Raw genomic sequence first — 22,538 nt, 5'->3', positions numbered from 1 at the left:
CTTTTTCATACATCATGAAAATGCAGTTTAAAGCCAAAGATCCAGCAGAGTCCCGAGCAAGGATTTTTCTTTAGCCTGGTATAAAACTGCACTTTTCCTCTTTTGACATTTCTTCATCACAACGGCTTAAGATGGAGTAGGGACAGAAGGATTTTGTGTAAACTGAGTTTGTTGGCAACTTTCTTTCTTTGATCGATTGCATTGTCTTTTCCTGCCCTTGACATTTGTGGGTGCGACAAGCAATTTTGTTTTCTTATTTTATTGGATGTTTGATTCCATTTTACTGTCAAAAGTGCAACAACACACCAGCGTGGCTGTCACTGGCTTCAACAGACATCATCTTTTAGAATCCATTTCATGACGGCTTGTCTCATAGTTGCGTTTTGCCAAAATAAATTGCATTTCACAAGCAATTCCTCATTTTCTTTTTCCCTTCTCCACTAAATTACATGTCAGTTTTCACACCATGTTTTACAGTAAGTTGAATATTGAAACTGTATTCCTTCATCATTTTTTTTTTAAAATAAAGACTATATTCAAACTCATTTTTCATGTATTTATTTCTTCAGCATATCCACTAGATCTTTAAAACAAACTAATCAATTGTGTATTTTTTTTGTTTCACAGTATATTTTTACAGTTAGTGAAAATGACTTTGTGTTTCTTTTCATACCATTTAGATAGATTCATTGAGTAATTGTTGGGACTTTTTTAAATAAATGAATACATTTAAAAAAAATTTGTGCTATTTTGCATATTCAGTTGCTAATTTAGGACACTAAGAAACCACTAGTCAATTATGCGGTCATTGTATGACACAACACACGTTTCCAGCGTTAGTGGCTACTACTGGCTAGCAGCTAGCTGTTATCATTAGCAGCAAATGCCAGCTCCCCCCCCACCTACTCAACACCAGTTGCCAGGCCGCAAAAGTTCTAGCCTATTATGCATCGGTCATTTGGGGACCACTCTTGTAGCAACGTTTGCCTTAACCTAAAAAAACACAAATATTTGTCTAATATAGAAGGAAGTCAAAACTACAAACTCAGTTTTCATTTCCTTACTTTATTTTTTATTTTAATATCATAAACAACACTGTTCTATTGTGAACATTATGATGTCACACACAATACTACAGAAGGGCCTTCAAACAGTAAAATAAAACAAAACCAAAAAATCCACACAGTGATTTCCATAATTATTATTTCTATAAACACAAATGCATAAAAAAACACTATTACTGACACAGATATAACTCTTCATGTATATGGTTACTTTAATATTTCAGTTTTACCTTTGTCTGTTACCAATTTTTGCTGAAAGTCGTTAACCAGTGATGGTGCATTGCCATGTGAGCACTGGCAGAGAATTGTAGAAATAAAGTCTTGCCAAGTGATAATGATCTGTTTCCTATTTATTGTGAGAAAACATGAACATCACCAGTGAAATGAATATCATTATTATTAATAATAACAACAAATCATTATTCAAAGTAATTTGAGCAAATTTGTTGATTCAGAAAAGGACATCAAACTGCCTTCCCTTCACGTTAATCACTATTGCACACTTGAGTATAATGACAATAAAGGGATTTCTAATTCTAATTCTAATTAAAGAAGTATCACTCAGCTACAAAAAGTGCCGGTGACCTCTGCACTACATGACAAACACACAGCCGTCATTCTCGGCTGTCAAAGAAAAGTCTTCTGAAAACACCTTTTTGGGGTCTGGCCATCTTGAGAGTAGCATGAGATTTCCTGTGTTTAACTTTTAAAGGGGTACGCGTTAGTGGTAAGACCTTTTGAGGTGGGGTCATCTCTTGGTTAGGAAGGCCCCCATGATCTAGGCAGACGTATTTTTTGTTGCCCTGGGAGAGTTTGAGGAGCAGTGTCTCAGAGAGCTCCATGCACTGGGCGTGGACCCAGTGTCCAGCTTCTCCTTTGGAGCAAAAGATCATGGCTGGCCGTTGGAGCTCAGTGGAGTAATACGGCTCCCATGTATTGATGTCCAGCTGACAACCACCACAGCATTTGATCCAGTAGCCTGATTGTGACTCATCCTCCTCATCTTTCTCATTGTAGGCATTATCTTCACCCTCGCTATGATCATCCAGCTCTTGAGGCTCACGACCAAAATAGAGCTCATCGGAATCTTCAAGAGGAGTAGAATTGTCATAATCTGTCAATTCCTGGCTGCCACTTTGCTGGGCTTGTATGTCTTCATTGTTGTCGACATCTTTCTGGAAGTTTATTAGATAGAAATACTGCATGTTTGTTTGGCATGACCTGCTCTCACTTGGCACAGCTAGTAACATACTTTGCTCCCCTGCTGCGCCGCCATACCAAGTTACACTGTGGACAATATCTGGGGTCCATTTCGGCGGCTCAAGAGGTTCTATGTGAATCCCCTTCTCATCTAGAATGACAATGCTGCACTCCATTCTTTTCTGAGAGTTTGACTGATATCCTCCTAAGATAATATATTTGTGAGCGGGGCCTGTGCGGGTGATTATGGCACTTGAGATGGATAGACCAAAGTCAAAAAGCTCACATGACAGTAACGCAGAACCTTGCAGGAGCTCGACGTGAAGACAGAAGAGCCGAGGTGGTCGGCCGCCACATTTCAAAGAGTGGCCCCCAAGGATGTAAACACGGTCCTCTCTTGCAAGGGCCACATGGAAAGACTGTCCCTCGCTGAGCTCTGGAAAATCATAAGCAGAACAACAACAAAACTGCATGTCGAATAAGAACACTTGAGGAGGACAGTCAATGACACAGTTCCAGTTCTCTGAGGTCCTCTCTTTTGCAGGCATGTAAGACCTTCCACCAAAAACTACAAACGCTCTCTTCCCCCTGCTCTGAACCACACTGACTGTGTGGCCATATCTGGCACCTGGCACTTCTCCAATCAGTTCTTCTTCTTTACACCGCAGGGTCAGTTTGCGATTGCAGCCACGACTATCCATGCTAAGTGAATAAAGACTTGATGAGATATCATTGTTGGGGGTGCGGCCACCATGGATGAGATAACTTTCCGGAAGTCCGTCATGTGGATCAAGGCGGCAAACAGCAGGAAAGCGCAAAGGAGGAAGATATTGGGAGTCATTGGAGAAGGATATGGCTCTCAACCTGAGCTCGCCATGTTTCAAGCGCACGGCAAAAACTCCTGTTGGACACGAGCGCTTTGGCCATCCTTTCTGGCCAATTAGGAGAACTTCCCCATCAAGCTGAAGAAGAGAACAACCAGGTTGCAGAAGGCCTTCGCAGTTCACTGGATTTAATGGTTGCAGAGTCATCCTGGGTGCAGGTGTCTGCTTCAAAACAACACAAACACACACACGGATGTTGTTTTCATCACCTTTCGAAGCAACTTCCTGGTCATTATCATCATTAACAACATAATGGTTCCCTGCTTTGTCTTAAGAACAACATAAAAACTTAAACCCATATATAAAATATGGATATTACAACACAATTTTAATTAGAATCAACCACAATTGTACAACCTATTCCATTCAGCGCAAATTATGCCACAAGTTGATTCGGACTGAATAAAGCGGGAACAATGATGACCATAATAATAATAATTGGATATCGGATATGCAACTTCCTTTTCACGTCAATCCTACCGCTTACTGGCTAACAATGCTTAATTGATTGATTCGTCCACATAACCCATGCTTTTCTTTTGTCCACACAATGTAATAAATTGGATGCATTTAATGGGCAACAGGAGCAACAAATCATTAAAATTTTATCAGCCTCATCTAAATCTTGGTTCATCATTGCAGAAATACAGCTGCTTGATAAACAAAATAACTAAAAAAAAAACCTTCATTACCAACAGGATAAGTTGATTTTTATTTTGAGCATTTCAGTGTTCATGTTTATGCCATTTTTATCATTCATTGTCGGTAGCAGAACCTTGATACTAATATACTCAACTGACTTAAGTAACCGTGCAAATTTGTAACCTCGTAACTTTCAGTTGTTTCAGATCAATTTTAATGCGCTTACCTTGCAGCCTGAGCGAGGAGACGTGAGTGTTGAGACCTTTAGCTTACTTTACTGTGAATTTTAAGATCACTAAGCAAAACCTAATAACTCTTTATATAGCCTCTCTTTGACAAAAGCAGACACTGGCAGTGAGTTTGTGAAGCTTCGTTGACTCACAAACACTTCCAGATCTTGAGGTTAACTGTGTGTGACTGCTGCTCATTGGCGGCACTGCCTGAATGCGTTTAGCAAGTCACTTCAGAAGTACAGCCACAGATCAAATAGAAGCTAAGAAAAGCAGCAACAGATTTTGTTGAGCAGTCTAAAGTCATCAGACGTGTAAATATGTTGAGAGATGCTTGGGGAAAAATAAAAAGCTTGAATGACATTCCCTTAAAGAACAAGCAGTATGTTTGTTATTCTTTCACTTCCTTACTTTCCACAAAGGGCCATGTAAATTAAATGTGTCATACAAAAATTGCTCTAATTAGGCAACAGCTAAATAATTAACACATGCTGATTATCGCAACAGAGGTCCAAATCACAACCAGCATGAAAATACAATACAGCGGAAAAAAATGACCTAAAATACACAGATCAAGTAGGATAGAAAATTAGTCGTCAGCTTTTTCAGCAGAGCAGACATATCTAGGACTGCCTGTGTGCGATGCCATAACAAGATACAGATTAAAGCACACAAAATATAACGTGGCAAAATTCTCTTAACTTAAAATGCCACAAAATCCTGACTGACGTTTGTTTTATCACCTTTAAGAGAAGGATTTTTATTTTTAAATTTTTTTTGCCACATTGCTATTTGCTTGCAGACTATTAATATGTAATAATCATTATAGTATTATGATCAATAAAACTGGTCGACATTTTTTTTACAAAAATGTTTAATCAGAGATGCAAGTAAACTTTTCTAGATGAAGTCAAAAATACATTTGGGTACACTCAAAGTCATCTCAGATTATAATTAGCTGTTGACCAGTGTAATTAATTTTCTCCAACTGCTTTCAAAAACAGCGATTTATCAAGTCTTAACTCATTTGTTATGAAGGGAAAAGACATTTTCCCAAGTGAATGCTGTATTAGTATGTCACATTTATTTTTGCACAGCCGAAAGTCTGTTGCATTCAATTAAACACTTTGTTTCAGCGTTCTCTGATTTGCGCTTTTTTCTCTGATGTGTTTACTCATACACAAAGCCTCTTCTGTCTTCCTTCTGCTCATCCCTTAAGGTTGTGCTCATATCTGGCATCATAATTAATTGCAGGCTTTAAAAACTGCCAAAACGCCAAACAGACCCTCACCCATTTTAATGGAGTTACTTCTTGAAGGCATTTCATTTGTGCACATCTTATTCAATTGCTGCTCAAAATATGTACTTTCTGCATGGGCCATCGAACCCTATAGAACAATGCGTGTGTGTGTGTGTACACGTTATTCTACGATAATGCCCCATTATGAGATGATGAAAAAGATGTCCGTCCCGCCATCTGTCAGATCAGCTGAGGGTTGAAGAGAAGTAACTTGCCTAAACACCCAGAGAAAAACTGAACTTGAAGCAGATGTAGGCTCTCTCATTAACATCATGTTTTTGTGCACTGTGTGGCTGAGAGAACACTCGAGCTGTGAAAAACAAAGACTGAAACCACAAGTGCCTGGAAAACCGTTAGGGCTTGAAAAGTGTGCAGCACCTGTGTGCCTAAACTGATGCTTGCAGAGTGGAGTTGTGGAGAGAGGACTTTTCTCTTGTTACTACATGATGTCAGATGGATGTGTTTTGTCTTAATTTTCGAACAATGGTTACATCTGTAGGGATTCAGCGAGGGGGGAAGAGAAAAATCAACCGTTCAGGCCACCTAAAGGCATTCGCGGCAAGCAACGGTGAAGCCTGCTGTGTAGCCATGGGCTTTTGTGTAATGTGCAGACGATGCAGTGTGGGCGCACCTTAGGCGGTGCATGGATCTGTACATAATTAATAGAAGAAAGTCATTACAAGCTACAGTGGCACCTGTTTCTATCCTTTGTAATGCATCACTACCTGGCTGTTGCTACCCTAATTTTGACAGATGACATCTGTTCAAATCCGTCTATTGTATATCTGAAACAAAGGACAATGCTTTACCATCACCACAATATAAGGTGTAAAAATATAATGCAGAACCTAAAAAGTTGAATCCAATCCATTTTGTGACATCTCTTGACTTCAGTGTTTTTCTAACTTGCTACAGTACATATTTGCATAAAACACCTGACCAAGAATGTAAAACAATAAAATGAAAAGCATAAATTGAGTCTGCCTATGCGGAAAAATAGTTCATTGTGTGCCAGTTGATAATGATAAAAAGCTATATTTACAATAAATATTTCCCGGAAAAACACGTGTAGACCATAAATAAAAAACAATCAAAAGAAAAACAGTCAATACTTCTTTTGCTGCGGGTTGCAATTGGTAAACAATCCATTTCTTAGAAGTGAACAATGGGCGCTGCCTCCTCATTGGGTTGTTTTTTTTTTCTGTTAAAGGCCCGTCCGGCTTGTCAAGATGTGTGGCTTAAACTTTGTTTTGTCCATCTTCAAATTTCAACACATATCCATCATAACAGCCACCATGGCGGTATAACAGCTGAAAAAACATGTGCGGTGGTCTGAGTGTCCAATGGAGCAGAATACTGACTGGGGACGTTACAGACACTCATCACAGCGCACAATTAAGCAGGTTCAAGAAAGAACTGCTCCTTATTGAGACATTTACACTACTATTTTTTTATTTTTGATTAGGCTCAATATGCTTATATATATATATATATATATATATGTATAAACACACAATACATATGATCTACAGCTTTAGTACAGGCTATCTTTCATCATAATGTTATTGTTCCAGTCACAGTGCCCAGCACTCCATAAAACATAATCGCAAGTATCTTGCATGTTTTATCGATTGTCATTTTTCTATCTAGTGTCTGGACAGTTGGGAGCCACTCATGCTGAACTGTTTCCTATGCTAAGGGACTCTTCTCATTTCAAAGGGAATGAAGAATGTTATTAATTGGAAACCAAATATTGGATCCTTGCTGGGACCATCACTTTCACTGTATAGTCCAGTGAACTACGTTATTGACTACAACGAGGAGCCCTCGAATTAGAATCATGGTAACATCAATAGTAGTTATATCCCGAAGTTCTGTCCATGCCTCGGTGTGCATATCTGTACTCAACTCCGTAGCGTCCACACAGACACTCCTTTTGCTTCAAGAAAATGGAGTGTCAATCGAAAAAGTAACTTTTGATTCATACCCAGAGAGACATACAGTATGCAGTAAATCAAAGACATTCAGAGAAAGTGACAGACAGACTTACTTAAATGTGAAAGATGTGCAGTTTTTTTTTCTGACTTCCATCCATCAAGGTTTCTTGCTTCGCTGGAAACTTCCATACATCCACAATGCTGTCCTAATGTTTTCATTCCTCATAACTTCGCAGCTCTTCCTGATCCCCGACACCTTCCCCGTCTGCCATGGGATCAAGTTAAATTGTGATCCACTGCCGTTTCCCTGTTGGGCAAAATGCCTTGTAGACCGAAGCATCTGAATCTCAAATCAGCGGAAAACACGGCTTAAGATCATACATACTAGGACGCTAAAAAATAACGTTCAATGAGTGAAGTGGTCTTGATCGACCACTGTCAAGTAAGTGTTCTTTGTCAAGACTGAAATCTTTAGGATTTAGCCAGAGACATTCGTATTGGAACGGAACTAAAAATGTGCAGTCTGCCTCCTCTTTGTGTCTGTTTTAGAGCAGACTTCACGTTTTTGAAGCGTGACGGTCGTCATTGTTGCTCATTCATTCAGAAAGGCATTCTGACAACCTGAAATAAATACTTTTAATTTCTATATTTTGCCATGTTTGTAAAGTGACTTTTTTTTCATGAAAAGTCATTCATTAGTCAATATTCAAAAGTAAGAATACATTCAGAATCTGCTCATTAGAGTGCTTTCCTTGTACAAAATCCAGTAAACTTGGAATCGTGAAATGCCATCCATCTATGTCCTATACCGGTTGTCCTCATGGATCACGGGTGAGGTGGAGTCTATTCCAGATGACTTTCGGATGACAGGCAGTAAGGACTCTCTCGTGCATGTTTTTGGAAAACGGGAAGAAACCCACGCAAGCACAGGGAGAACAAAGAGCTAACTGCGCTTAGAAAGGCTCTCACAACTGTCTGGCAGACATCCTCACCGGGCTGCCTGATCTTGCACATGATGCGTGATAAATTGTGTTTTATAGTTTTTAAAGTACGATTATGATCTGATGTTACCCATCAAAACTCATTAGACACAAAGTCTACAACTGGAGCAGGAAGGCCATTTTCCAAACAGGATAAATGTTACATATGAAGTGAAAAATGCCTTGCTATAGCTCATTGGTCTTTTAACTGTCTGCATGGAATAAATACGCTTATCATGCAAAAAAGTAATAAGACAAACTGCATGAAGGTCAATAGCAATAAGACTATAATGCCGAGTTTAATACATTTCCATAGGTAGTCGTAGAATTTTTACTCAAACTTACGATACGGGGGACAATAGTCTTGGACACTTCCATTGATTTTATCCATTGTAATAAAGATGATTATTAATGGCCACGGACGAGTATGCATGTATTTTTATGGAGCACCAGCAACGGGTTATGGTGCATGCATGTATTCCATTAACGATGAATTACTTTCAATTAAAGGAAGAAATATTTCATCCTTGTGAGCCAAACATTTTAATTGTGTCGTGATCATCATATAGTATGCAGAGCAGCACTAAAAGGCTTTATTTATAGCACTATATAGGTATTAATTAGAGATACCAAATCTTTTCTCTCATGGTTTTACAAACAGAAAATGGCAAATGTGTGATGTTGGTTACTTCCTGTGTTAATTAACGTGCAAGGCATGAAGCTAATTGTTTTGGACAGCACCTGCAGAGGAGCAAAGTTTCTGCAAGCATTCAATGACGTTGATTGAAGGAAAAATATTTTGTTTGCACAAATTGTTGGATTTTATTTATTTTAGCAAAACTTAAAGCTTTACTTTGCAATGGAGTGTCATTTTTAAAAGGGCATTGTAATGACAATCCTCAATTTTCACCATTTTCTTCTCAGTTTTTGAAGCAACGAGTTGAAGTCTTGAGATGGTCACGACATTGTTGCAGAGACTGAAACTTTTTTTTGATCGAATGAAAATTGGATTTGCTGTCTTATTTAGCAACCCTGCAAATCAAACAGAAAATTCTTGTTTCTTTGTGTAGTGCCTCTTCTGGAAGCTTGTGAACAACAGTGAATGCCCTGCCCTAATGCGATGGCTTGCAGATAATGGTAAACACACATTATCATTTTCATGAATAATCAAAGTTTCATGCAAATCACTCTTTTTTTTTTTTGTTTCAAGACAACTCACATGTTTTGTTTGATAAAGTCTAGCCTTGACACCTCTCTGATATTCAAAGCAAGCTGAAGATGTTTAGCTCATGCATGTTGCATGCTCGGCAGACGTGTTCAATCAACGGCGTGCGTGGGATTTGATGCTGTGAGGTAAAGCAGCGGGCTAAGGTCATCTCTGCCAATTGACACAGAAGTTATTTGGCAGGAGCCGCTATTGCCACTCAGTGATGCTGACATAATGGAAGAGCGCACTGTGAGCTCCCACCTTGATTATCAGCTTTAATTATGAAAATAATGCTGCAAGCGCAAAATGAGAGTGAAAGATGATTTTCTGTAAAGTGTCTTTTTGACTTTGAGTGGAAACAAACATGCTCTGTCACAGAACAAATCATCGCTGGACGTTTTGCATCAGCGTGATTGAAACGGGAGAGTTGGAATTTGGCTGAACAATGCATTTTGTAATTTGCTCTGCTAAAACTCAAGATATTTAAAAATAAACCGCACAGCTTTCAAACACAAAACATTGTTGGCACGGCGAATAATAACCAATGTGTGAATGTCAAGGGGCTTATTATTTTAAATTCTCCTGCCAGTGGAAATTGGCCATATTTGTTATGAAGGGATTAGTTTATGTCGGATGGTTTGGCACATGCCATCGGTGGGACTCTTTGCAGTCCTATTTCTTTCTTTTATTAAGTCAACCTGCCAATTATTTAATGACTTGACAAAATGATGTGAGACATTTTACAGTTCAGGTGCCAGTAAAAATGGAAAAACAACCTTTATCCTCCACTAAATGGAAATGATCTTCGGGTGCCCTTAGCTGATGGAAAACTTGCGTCATAAGGGTTTACTATTTCACAACCGCATTGAATCGCCCATTACTAATTAAACACATGCGGTTGTGGATTTTTTATTTTTATTTTATAAGCAAATGATGTTATTTTGCTAGTAAATGAAAAAAAAGCACTGCCACTAAAAAGTGGTTTATGTTGTCATCACCATGCTTGTGATGACCAAACCAAGGAGGAGAATGGACTAGCAGGATGGGAAAGTGCGGCTTGTCAATATCTAATAGCAGCGGCTCCTTCAAATGGTTTGAAATTCCTTTTTATGAACACAATTGTATACACTCTATGGCAGTCTCCTCCTATTCTGCCGTGAGCCGACCGACCTCATCTGGACCAATTGCTCTGATCTTTTTGTCTTCATGCTATTATTCTGCGTTTCTGATCTTGCTAGTCTCTTCTGTCTGTTGCCCGCCTTTGGATTCCATTAGTACGGTGATGAAGGTGATTACAACCAGCTGAGTTTTTTTTTTTTTGATACAAATGAATCATCATCTGTGACACCGCTCATCTGCCTCTGTTCAATAGCTTTCCCCCCCCACAGTAAATTGTCTTGGGCCTCTTCCCCCGGACTTGTTGATATGACTCTGCTATGCTCCAGCACTGCCATATCTAATTTCTGTACTTTGCCACGGTGGAGCTCAGCATTTGACTTCCCAGGTGAGGGCTTTCATTTTGAGGTGCTTGTAAAGTACAACCATAATCTCACTGGAACAGAACTCCATATTGGGGCTATTAGTGCAGACTGCATCAAAACAAAAACAAAAATCATGCGAGCGGGTGGAAGGTTTCCTTCTGTCCAGTTTTACAATGCAAAACTTGCAGGCAGTGGTAGCTTGGCATAAAAATGCAGCAATTCTGAATTGTTCAAATTAGGACCTGTCATTTTTTTCCACTTTGAGTTACCAGTCAATTATTTAACTTAAATATAATTTAACTTTGGAGAATAATTTAACTTTTAACAAATGTTTATGACCTCTGCTCACTTTGCTGCCAAACTTAGATAATTAGACAAGTGTCACTGGTGCAAACACAGACAAAGACGGATTTTTATGTAGTTTGACTTTAAAACGTTGCTTGAGGGTGTCATGTTATTTAATAACTCGCGTTGAGGCCAACTGGAAGTATAGCGTGAGTGCCTTTATGATCTCTCAGTGTCCATCTCTGTCCCTGACGTCAACCTCAGCGTCTCCACTGTTCTATTTAAACAGTTACACTACATCGCCCCATTCTAGAATCAATGTGTAGACTGTCGGTGATTCAGCAGGACCTTCAGGGATTAATCTGCTCCTGTGGCTGGAAAGTTGGCTCCTATCTGAGCCATTCACACTCTCAACAGGACCTTCAACTTTAGCTGTGAACAAGAAATTGCGTAATACAATGGAAACATCTTGTTCCGTCTTCAGTCTAACCCTGAAACTTGAAGATTTACATTCAGATGTGACTATAAACAAAACAAAATGATGGCTCCATCACAGTACATTTTCAACTTTTTTTTCAGTCTGTCAAGTCTGATGAGGAAATCGAAAGCTGAACTGAGTTGGCCTTACCACACCACTCCCAGATCTGGTTCTGAGCATAGGTGTAGATGGTAGTTCTGGAACATTCAATTTATTTATTACTTATTTAAGCAATTTAAGAGAGCGGAGTACAGGTAAAAAAAAAACTTACTTTCAGCTGTTTATTAAATTATCCAAATAGTCAGCCATGCAAATACAAAATGAGAACACTTGCAAACAACTACAGTAAGCCAAACCTCTGGTCTACATGCTCACACAGAGACTGACTGCCCAAGTCACCAATGTATCTTCTCAGCCTGAATAGATCCCAAACGAAAGCGGTAGCAACAAAATATTTCATAAAAATGTAATACAAATGCTGCCTTTATAGAAGATCCAAAAATGATTTCTACCTTTTTTTACTCTGATGTATTTTGTGGATATTGTTTTGCTGTGTTTCATTTGTCATGGCTCTCATTTGTTGCTAAAACCATGCACGCAGAGAAGAGATATATTTTTTTTTGCAACCTGCTCCTGCATTGTCTACTATCAATATTAATCATTTTGAAAAGGCAGAATTTTTTAAACAGCTCTTGTATTCTAAACACATTGTGAGGGTGTACCTAATGATGTGTCTATTGGGAATACAGGTGCATGATTTCATAGCAAGTCCCATTAGAAGTCCCCCCCCTAAGAAATAACCGGACCCTGATTTTAACTTAACACACAGCCAGTTCTCATTTCCGCTACAATGTGATTGTCATCCCCCAGAATCGTGTTTGATGATGGCACCAAAATCAGTCAATGAGACAATAAAAACGATTTTTCTGAGCTGTGATTCACCACACATTGTGATCTAAAGAGTGCACGGAATTTACCACGCAAGTAAGGGAAGCAGTCATTCTAAATCAAGCTGAACCAGTGGAGCGTCTGACGAGAAGATGGAAAAAGCTGGAAAAGGACTTAATGATTTGGTCCCTCACATTTAATCATGTGGTTGTCTGCATTAAGTGTCTATTAGAGGCAACATTATGTTGATGTAGTTACTCTAAGTGACCCAGGTGGAAAGCGTATATTTTGTAATGCATTCTAAAAAAGCAGGATCAATCACTTGTCCTCTGGTGTCTTTCAGTCGGTGAAAGTGTGGGCTGGTGTTCTGATTCACCTTCTTGTGTTAGCCCTCACAGCTGCAAATGACCCTCAGCACCACATGAGGACACACAAGATGTCACATCACACCTTGAAGCATTAATGAAACGTTGGAGCCCATATGCTTGTTGTTAAATGACACCATTGTTCAAAACGTTTTTAGAACTAGTATTTGCTAATATTGACTTTGAAGGTCATGCACAGTGAACATATTTATTGAAAAGACAAAGGTTTTGTATATCATTATTTGTTGCTCACTTTTCAACAAGCAGCTGTTTAGCAGATTGTAAATAATTCTTCTCCTTAAAAAATAGATTAAGTTATGATTCTTTACATTCAATTTGATTGCTATTATAGTATGTTTTTAGGAAGAAGTTTTTTTTTTATGGAAAAATAACCCACAACATGTATTCTTCATTACTTTAAACATTTGGGAAGATTTGGAATAGGGGTGTAATGATTAATCGATTATATTGATGTATCAATTTGAATTACGACAAACGCAGATAGCAGCTCAACCTGTGTGCATGTGGCTATGTTCAAATATGGATGTAAAGTTTTGAGACAGATCGACTGATTCATCAAGTTGCACATTCAATTATTCAATTTATTGCAGATACAGTATCACCTACTGGACTAAATTCAGTCATTAATAATCTGGTAAACACCTGCAATGTCCAGTATTCGGCTATTTGCTTCACAATGAGGTTGGGCGAATATTTGGGCTAAAAAGCTTCAATTTCCAGTCACTGAATCGTTCCGTTGTATCATTCTAAATGAACCAATATCAGCAACTAGGAGTCGTCATACTAATCGAATAATTGTCAAAGTGAATCATTATGCTAATTAGCATCATATTTAGATTTGCAGTGTAGTATTTGCTATAAAGTGTAAATCAAATGTTTGACTATTTAAGCAAAACTTATTTACTATGATGAGTTTAGGTCTGCTTAAGAAAGAATAGACAGGGGGCCGATGAGGTGACGTTGAATCCGAAGTTTATTGTGGAGGTCTCCTATTTTATGTCAAGTTTCATGCCAAGTTGTTCTTTGCGTGTTCCTGTACAAAAAACACTAGCGGTAGCAATCATTATTGTTCCGTAAAGACAACCCGGACAAATTCTGATTCCGTTTCATTTTAAAACATTAGTGGGAGGATGTTAACATGTGCGCGCTGGTTCTGAAGTAATGCATATTTAATGCTTGCCCTCAGTCGCTGAATTTTAATTGGTACGTGGAAAAGCACAGCAAGTCCAAAGGACAAGACCTTTTCAGATGTGTCAAGATTTTCTTGCAGTTGCTCAAAGTAAAAACCACTCGCAGGCCTGACACTTTTGACATTGTCAGTGTATGAATCATGGTGGGGCTGCCGAGCACACAAGCACCGAGTGCATTGTACAAACCCACAGATACCCTAATTATTGTGTATGACTGAATTTATTTGTCCATAATGGAGAATCCCTCTGAAAGTTCTGTCCACATCCAATCTCTATTTTTTGCAGAAGTTGCGCCATCTTTTAGTTACACTTCCCATCGCGGACACCATGTTGTTATTCATTAAACAAATGACTAACCAGTGTCGATACGCAAATATTATGCCCATATTTAATCTGCAATAAAAAGACTTCAGATCATGTAGTTTTTGGGCAAACCTACCAAAATCCTCCAACAAACAAACAAAAGCTCTGAGGAAGCTCATTTTGCTGAGTGATATTTCCCAAATGTAGCCATTCAATTTTTTTTCTGTGCTACTGAATGTGGTTGTATGGATGAGAAGTGATTCTACCCAGACATACCTAGACTCGCAGGGGTCCTGCAGCACTAAAGCTCAGACTCATTCAACCTCCAGGAGGTGCCTCTGCCTGTTGTGGCGAAAATGTAGCGGCCATAACCACAGCCTTTCAGTTAAGATAAAGGGGACAGGAAGCCTCAACTTGCCTCCTGTGTTGTCTGCAGGTGTGCTGGCGGTGGGGCACCAACAGTAGCAAGCAGGTGATCGAAAGGGCGTGATGTAAGACTACAATTTGCATCAGCTGCTCAAGCACTGTTTTATTCACACAGTTTAGATTCGGTCAATATTGGAGGTTACTTTCCCCCCAAAAAATAATCCTGAGTGAGGCAGGTTCTTGGAACCCATTATCACTTACATTTGCAGGCTACATTTGACTGACTAAAATGAAGCCACTTGAAAGGCTTTCACATTGGAATGTCATTCAAAGATGCATTTATTTGATTGTCAAGTTTCTTTCTTTTTTTTAAAAAAATCATGTTTATGCTCAGCCCAAAACACACATTTCACACGGCAGTATAGATTCAGTTTCCTGAGCCCAAGGAATACTGTATGTCCACCCCCAAATCTATCAACCTTTTGCACTCCCTTTGTCCACTTTTCCAATAATGAGTTGTTTTGACTTATTTGGCCAACCACATTTCTTGCTTGTATTAGGCAATGTTGCAGTGAGCAATTACAGTAAATACTACCCGTGTATAATAAAACATTTTTTTTTTGCACTGAACTGTCGAGTCACATAAACATGCAAAATTTGCAAAAATTAGAAGGAAACAGAATTTAAGACTATACAGTTTAATTTATATCGCATATTTCATACACAACCTTAAAATTCATTTTAAATAAATAAATGTGGGTTTCTAAACTATCTAAAAGAGAAAAATCTTGACAATTATTTAGAGGACCTTAATCCAAGGTTTGAAAAAAAAAAAAAAGCTTATGTTTTGAACCAGGATTTAAAAGCATTTACCCTTGGGCTGACTTCACTTGGGTTGGCAGCTTTTTCCATTTGTGTGCAGCATAACGGCTAAATGCAGCGTCACCATGTTTACTTTGAACTCTGGGCTCCACGCACTGACCTGAGACTGTAGACCTCGGGACCCTACTGGGTTTATATTCAATCAATATTTCTTTAATTTATTCAGGACCCAAAGCATTCAGTGATTGAGAAGATTGACAGATTTTAAAATCTATTCTCCAGCTAATTGGGAGCCACTGTAAAGCTTTTAGGACTGTAGTAATATGTTCTGATCTATTGTTGTGGTCAGAACCTGAGCTGCAGCTGTTTGATGCTCTTTTGAGGGAGTCCAGTCCGTTACAATAATCAAGTCTGTAGGAGATAAAAGCATGGATAAGTTTCGCCTTGTCTGCTTGCGTGGTCCAAATATGGTCCAAATCTCATCTCAAGGGTGAGCAGTAATAATGATTTTTTTTTTAAACCCAAGACTATTATTCTTCTGTTATGGCGTGACCATTGTCAACTGCTTAGTTGAGTCTAAATAGACACTTTATTAATACTGAAGAAAATTATGGATCAAATTTCCAAGGCTCTCCTGTTGAGGGTCACGAGTGAGCTTCAGTCTGTCGAGCTGAATTTGGACGAGAGGTGAGATCCAGTACGCCCAATTGCTTTCCAGTCAATGAAAGGACCTTCATCCATCCATCATTATAATATTATTAGGATTTGTTTTAAATTGTTCAAAGCATTATTTGCTGTCTGTGAGAGAAAACCTGCTGTTGGGAGTACACATTTAGAACGCACGCATTCCAAATACGAAAGTATTTGCTGGCCAAAAAATTAATGACGACATGCTATTCATCGCAAATGAAGACGTTTTATAGCTATAATGTGGGAAAAAAAATGTAGAACATAATTCGCTCCATTTCTGTTATGGACTCCAATCGCTGGATATTAGCTAACGTCATTGTGTTCAACTGTGAAACACTTGGCCTTGGCTTGTCGCAATACTATATTTATCACCTCGATTCAACAAACAACTTGCCACTTTAGCGTGTTAAGCTTGATGGACTGCCAAGTAGACAGCAGCTGGAGTACAAACACTTGAACACTGTACAATCAACATTTGGCATTCACATGACATTCAGAACAAAATAACTTGGGCCAAGACAGATGGGTAATTGATGAACATTACGGTAATAGTTAAGTTTATTACAAGTGGAATCCAAATTTGTACTCTGAGGACAGCACGGGTGACTGTATGTTGCCTAACTGAGGTTATTCGAGGCCTTGGTGGAGGGCAGACTACTTTGTCCATTTGTCAGACAGGTGGAAACTCGAGTGAGACATGATTCATTTTACCCGAGCTTTCCTTTGCTATTATGTGTCTGATCTCTCCAATATCTTCTGTGTTGTACACAGCAACATTGACGGCAAACATTCATCAGAAACCTCTATTTCACTCAGTATTTTTACAATCGTAATTTTAACCATAAATATAAATATGGCATGTTAGAGAAATGCTCATGTTACTCGTAAGAGAAACATTTTCACATGCAAAATTGCAACAGCATGAGATTTTCTGATATATAAATCGTCGAGCAATATACATTTACTCTGAATATTTGTGTCAGAGGAAAACGCCCTCGGCACAGAGATATCTGGCAAATTCCAAACATTTTTTACATATTTTTATTCCAATCAGGCATTTAATCTGAATAAATGTGTTGATGTACATCTAGCCATTGAAAGGGTGTGGCTGCTTGATACTAGCCGGAAAATCCACACTCAAGGCTGGTGAGTAGTCACATCAAGACAATTTCAGTGGCGGGGCAACTCGATGCAAACAGACAGCTAAATGAATCAATCAGAGAAAAACGGACGAGGACGTGATGTCAGGAAAAAAAGACATTTCTTCTACTATGTTTCAGTGTCGTCAACTGTTGTTCTGGTAATTTAAAACAGAGGTAAAATACAGAATGGAACAAACTATTGTCTCTCCTGTGCGCCGTTTTGAATGTTATGAGAATGGACTCCCGCCGCCGAAGAGTGACATTGCTCATGAAGGATAAGGTGCAGCAAGTAAACTAATTTGATTGGATCGTTCATTTTGAATTGATGCCCAGCCGCAGTGAATGGCTTGGTCCCCAGACTTTTTTATTCAGTGTGGCTTGCCAAGCTAGTTCAAAACAATATGAGATACACAATCAATAGATCAGTTGTAAACAGAAATTAATTCCACCATAGCAGATGTTTGCATAAATAGCACAAAGCTGAAAACATAAAAAGCTTGCCACCAAGCATACATTTTACCATGTTATTACTTCTCGTTAAATAAAAATGCAAAAGAAGGTTATGCAAAATTTCTATTCTTTGGAATGCTAATTTTGCATTTTATTCATGCCCAAATGCTTTTAGCATCAATTGCGCACCAGATCTTAATGCATTGCAGTCTTGTTTGAACAACAATGTAGATTATTTTAATGATTACTATAATGAAACCTCATGTGTGAATCACAAAGACATGAACTAATACTAACGAATACCTCACTTCAGAGGTTCCCTGTTTCACAAAGAATTTGATTTACAACCAAAATTTTTAAAGAAATGTTGCTTCGGTTCATGTCGTATATTTGAACAGTCACGAAGAGTCCCGGCATCAACATGTAATGCTCAGTTTAACTTTTTTATCGTACCATGTGAACATCACTCGCTCCATGTCACAGCCGATATCTTTGTTTTTGTTTTTTTGTTGTAGATTTGCCCTCAGTATGGTTCCAAAGAGTGCAACGGACAGCTAGGACTGCAGCAGAAATCATCTCTCTCATCTCAGCCCTGTACGTACATGAACCATAGTTGTTCATCAATATTTGCAAGGACTTTCTGTATAATTGCACAAAGTTGCATTACATAAACTGCTACTGGACACTTAATAAATGGTGCAACAATTATCTGCATCATCTCCACAACTGTCGCAGTATTGTAAGTATTGCACCACTGATCACTTTGTCTCTGCCCTTATGACAGTCCATATTGTTGCACAGCTGCCATTGGAGTGGTATTACTGCACAATGGTTCCTCTACATTTCCTATATCTCACATCTTGTTTATTGTAGTTGCCTGTTACTGCAATACTAGCATCGCTCATACTGCCCGAGACAAATTCCTTGTGAGTTTTACATACTTGGCCAATAAATTGATTCTGATTCCGATTAATAGTGTTCTAATGAAAATGTCGAACTGTATTACTGTTGAAAAATGGAAGAAAAAAATATATAAAAAATAAGATCGAAACGAATGTGTTAAGTGTTTGTGATCTTGCTGCACTGTTGGTCTGGCAAAATCTAAAAATGTGTAAAGTCGTATGCAGCATAATTTGTGTGCATACCTGGGAGTTGGGCTCAACATATCGTTCAATGTAACATAACAGTTGACACCCTTGCGCCTCTTTCTCCGAGCATGACTAGCCAGCTAGTATTGCATCTAACTTTTGTTCGGAACAAAGAGGCAATAAGGCAGCATGTGGCTAAAGGAGTGACTGTTTATTCAAAGCAAGAACATCAAATAAGAGGGAAGCTTGGAAAATTCTTACTTATTTGTATCTTTTTACTGCATATATTTTTCAATGAAACCTGATAGAAACAAGGTAAACATTGTTCTTGAGCGATAACGGATTAATTGGTTTCAATTTATTTAAAAGGAAAACCCTTTGGTTGGCACAATTTTCAATTTACTAAATTCTCTAAATGAAGCAAATTTGTACTGCATGTGTTATGACCTCAGTGGGACAGACCCACCCATTCACCGCTTGCCCTCCTTACAAGGGTCACAAGTGAATTGGAGCATTTGGCATCTGACTTTTGGGCATAGGCAGGGTACACCCCATACTGGTCACCAGCCAATTGTAGGCTCCACTCTGAGATGCAACTTGTAAAGTGAACTAAAAAGTCACTGGCCAAGCTCTCGGAGAGCATTCGTAATTCTCATGTTAGCTTTGTTTCCCCTGGCATATTCAGACAGTTTTTTTTAAAAGTGCTATTAATAATTTATTGTTTTTCCTCCGCTTTCCAATATTGAATCTGAGGGGATCAGTATACAGGTTCAGTTAAGCAGGTGGAAAAGTGTTTTTCTTCTCCTGTAGGTGTCACTGTTACCTCACACAGTCTCATTCAAGGCTGCCTCTGCGCAAATGGCTTATGCACTGCCTGATGAACACAAACCACCACATTTCTGAAACACTATTTATGCAACCAACACGACTCATGGCCAGGGCCACACACACACACACACACACACACACACACGCGCGCACACGCACGCACAACGTTTGTGTGTGTGTGTGCATTCATCCTGGCAGTGAGGAATGAGGCAGAAAGCCGAAAGCTCTAAATATGTTACATGGGAGAGTGTGTTAAGGTAGCAGCTCAGCTTTACTTACGATGTTGTTAGATAAATAGAGGAAGACAACCAAGCAAGCAATTGCTCCAAAATAGCTTCAATAGTAAGCACATTTCAAAGGTTTGGAAACAGAGGAGAACCTACTTGTGTCGTGAGATTTGCATTAGTCATAAAAAACCTTTCTGGTCTTCCTTGTTTGTGAAAGCTGGAGACAAATGAACTGGTGGTGATACCACCTTTCGCTGTTGTTAATATGCATACGATCAGGTTTTGTATAATTTGGTTCCCACCAGCTCAAAACACATTTTATTGTTGAAGCAATGGACTATGATTCATAATGAAATGTAATGAATGCAGTGGTAATGTATGATAACAAGGCGCCATGAATGCAGAGAGATCAAAAGAAATGCTCTGAGAAAACTAGAGATCAGCACTTTAAGGCTCTATTCACAGGACTGATTCTGCTCCCTTATGGGAGAAAGTCACCTTGCCAATACTCAGCAACTTGCCCCGGGCCCCAAACCAAGCTCCAAATGGCCTAGTGTGGATTTTGAAATGGATGATTGGGATTTACTTGAGCAAATACTTAAATAGATACCGCTCAAAACCTAATGTATGTTTCCTGTACTCATTGTCAGTATTTTAAAGTGAATAAAACCAGTAAAAAAAAGAGCGTTCTTCCATTTAGGGGTGCGTGATGCTGCATATGTGGCAAATGTGATAGACGGTATGAATTTGTGTTACGGTATGCTTTAGGACTCTACGTACCAATCTTGATAACGCTAGTTGATGATGTCATTATATCGGCCTCAGTGTGAAAAGAGCTTCAAGCACATCTGGCCAAGCAGCTGGAGGAGCTGCCATCCATTCGTGTGTCCATGTCAAATAATCACCGATCCTTCCTGCTTTTGGGCTGCTCAAGGTCTACCAGGGGAATGCTAGGTTCGAATGGGAAGCTATCTCGCTCTACACGCCTCTGTTTTAAGGGGTCATGTTCTCCCGTTTGCACATATGTACATTCTGTACGTGCCTTTCATCCACACTTCCAAGCCCGTCGAGGCTTCTGACAAACCCACATGTGTAACCAGTCAAAACATGCGCAATCACAGAAGCGGTGTGACCCATTAAAAAAGGTCCCAGATTGTGGAGTTTTCCCGAGACGTGAATTCCATAGAGATCCATTTGGAATAAAATTCATTCTTTAAATGTGAAATTGACTTGCGTATGGATGCGGAAGTTGATCAGTGGTTCTCAGAAAGGGTGGTCCAGAAGTGTGACATGAGAACCCAAAGATAAACTTCTGCTTGGGGCTCCAATTTCAGGGACGGCCCTGATAAGTGTGACTAAGACCATGAATACAGTTTTTTATATGGGCCCTACAATTTGCTGGTAGCCAGTCCAGCGTGTGCCCCGCCTTTCACCCAAAGTCTGCTGCAATAAGCTTCAGTTGGGGTATTAGTTGCCAAATTCATGCCAAATCGCAGAGAAACTTCACAATCAAATGATTACCATTAAAGCATTTGGCTGCCCACAATCACTTAGAAATTTCGCAAGCTCGATCTGTGACAGTTGCCAAGTGCATTCTCATTAGTGCAGCTGCTGAGCGATGTGGAAAAGTGTTGAAAAGATTTTTGCAAAAGTGAAAGACGTGTTGCTCAATGGTAAGCTGCATTGCACGACAGGATTAAGAAAAATGCCGAGGTCAGTCTTCAACAACACATTTACACACAAACAGGTCATGGGAACCCTGCTCAGAGGAATAGTGAATGTTGTCCAACTTATTCTGGTCAAATTGAAAACATTGTAGGAAAGCCAGACATTGTAAAAATATAAATATTAAGTAATACATTTTTGTTTTAATTTGAATGGCATTTGCATCTGTTTGCTGAACATAACCTAATCTGTTTGTATGGGTACATCCCCACAGTATCCAGTAATTCTACTTTGTGCTGTTGTGTCACATTGAGATAACACATTTACAGAATAGAAAATTGAATGTTAGTGGAAGTGAGCGAGAACAGTAATACACTCAGGTAATATAGCAGCATCCACTGTCGCGAAATTAAATCAGACCCTCAATACAAGTTCTGGATTGTTGAACGCACCCCCCCCTCCCCCAATTAACCCCCCCTTCCTAAAACATTAATAGACATACACAGCTGATACACTGTTGAGGTGCACGACTAATTTACAATTCACTAGTCACAACAATAACACAGCAGTAGAAATTTAAACAAAGGCCTGGTGGGAAGGTAGATGTCATCATCATTAAAATAGGTACATACTGTGTAACTCAATCACTATAGTTAAAAAAAAAAAAAAGTATACCAATAATTCTCCCTGCGGTAGCCAAGAACCCAAGTGGAAATAACAATAAATGAAAACTCAATACATTTAAAACCTAATATTTTAAATGAAATCAATCATTTTCGGAGTTCATCAGGAAGACAATACAGAG

General features: G+C 39.0%; 1 protein-coding gene across 1 annotated transcript; it reads right to left on the bottom strand.

Annotated features, from left to right (window-relative positions):
• Window positions 1-1,678: 1,678 nt before the first annotated feature.
• On the bottom strand, window positions 1,679-3,301 carry rag2 (recombination activating gene 2). Its single transcript, XM_088298977.1, has one exon. The coding sequence runs from the start codon at window positions 3,293-3,295 to the stop codon at window positions 1,679-1,681; it is 1,617 nt and encodes a 538-aa protein (XP_088155103.1). The 5' UTR covers window positions 3,296-3,301.
• Window positions 3,302-22,538: the final 19,237 nt, after the last annotated feature.

The sequence above is a fragment of the Idiotropiscis lumnitzeri genome, chromosome 6 (assembly GCF_059441095.1).
Source record: "Idiotropiscis lumnitzeri isolate Australia: NSW breed Sydney's pygmy pipehorse chromosome 6, RoL_Ilum_1.0, whole genome shotgun sequence".
NCBI classification, from domain to species: Eukaryota; Metazoa; Chordata; class Actinopteri; order Syngnathiformes; family Syngnathidae; genus Idiotropiscis; species Idiotropiscis lumnitzeri.
The sequence above is the reverse complement of the archived record's forward strand: the minus strand, read 5'-3'. Positions and strand labels throughout refer to the sequence as shown.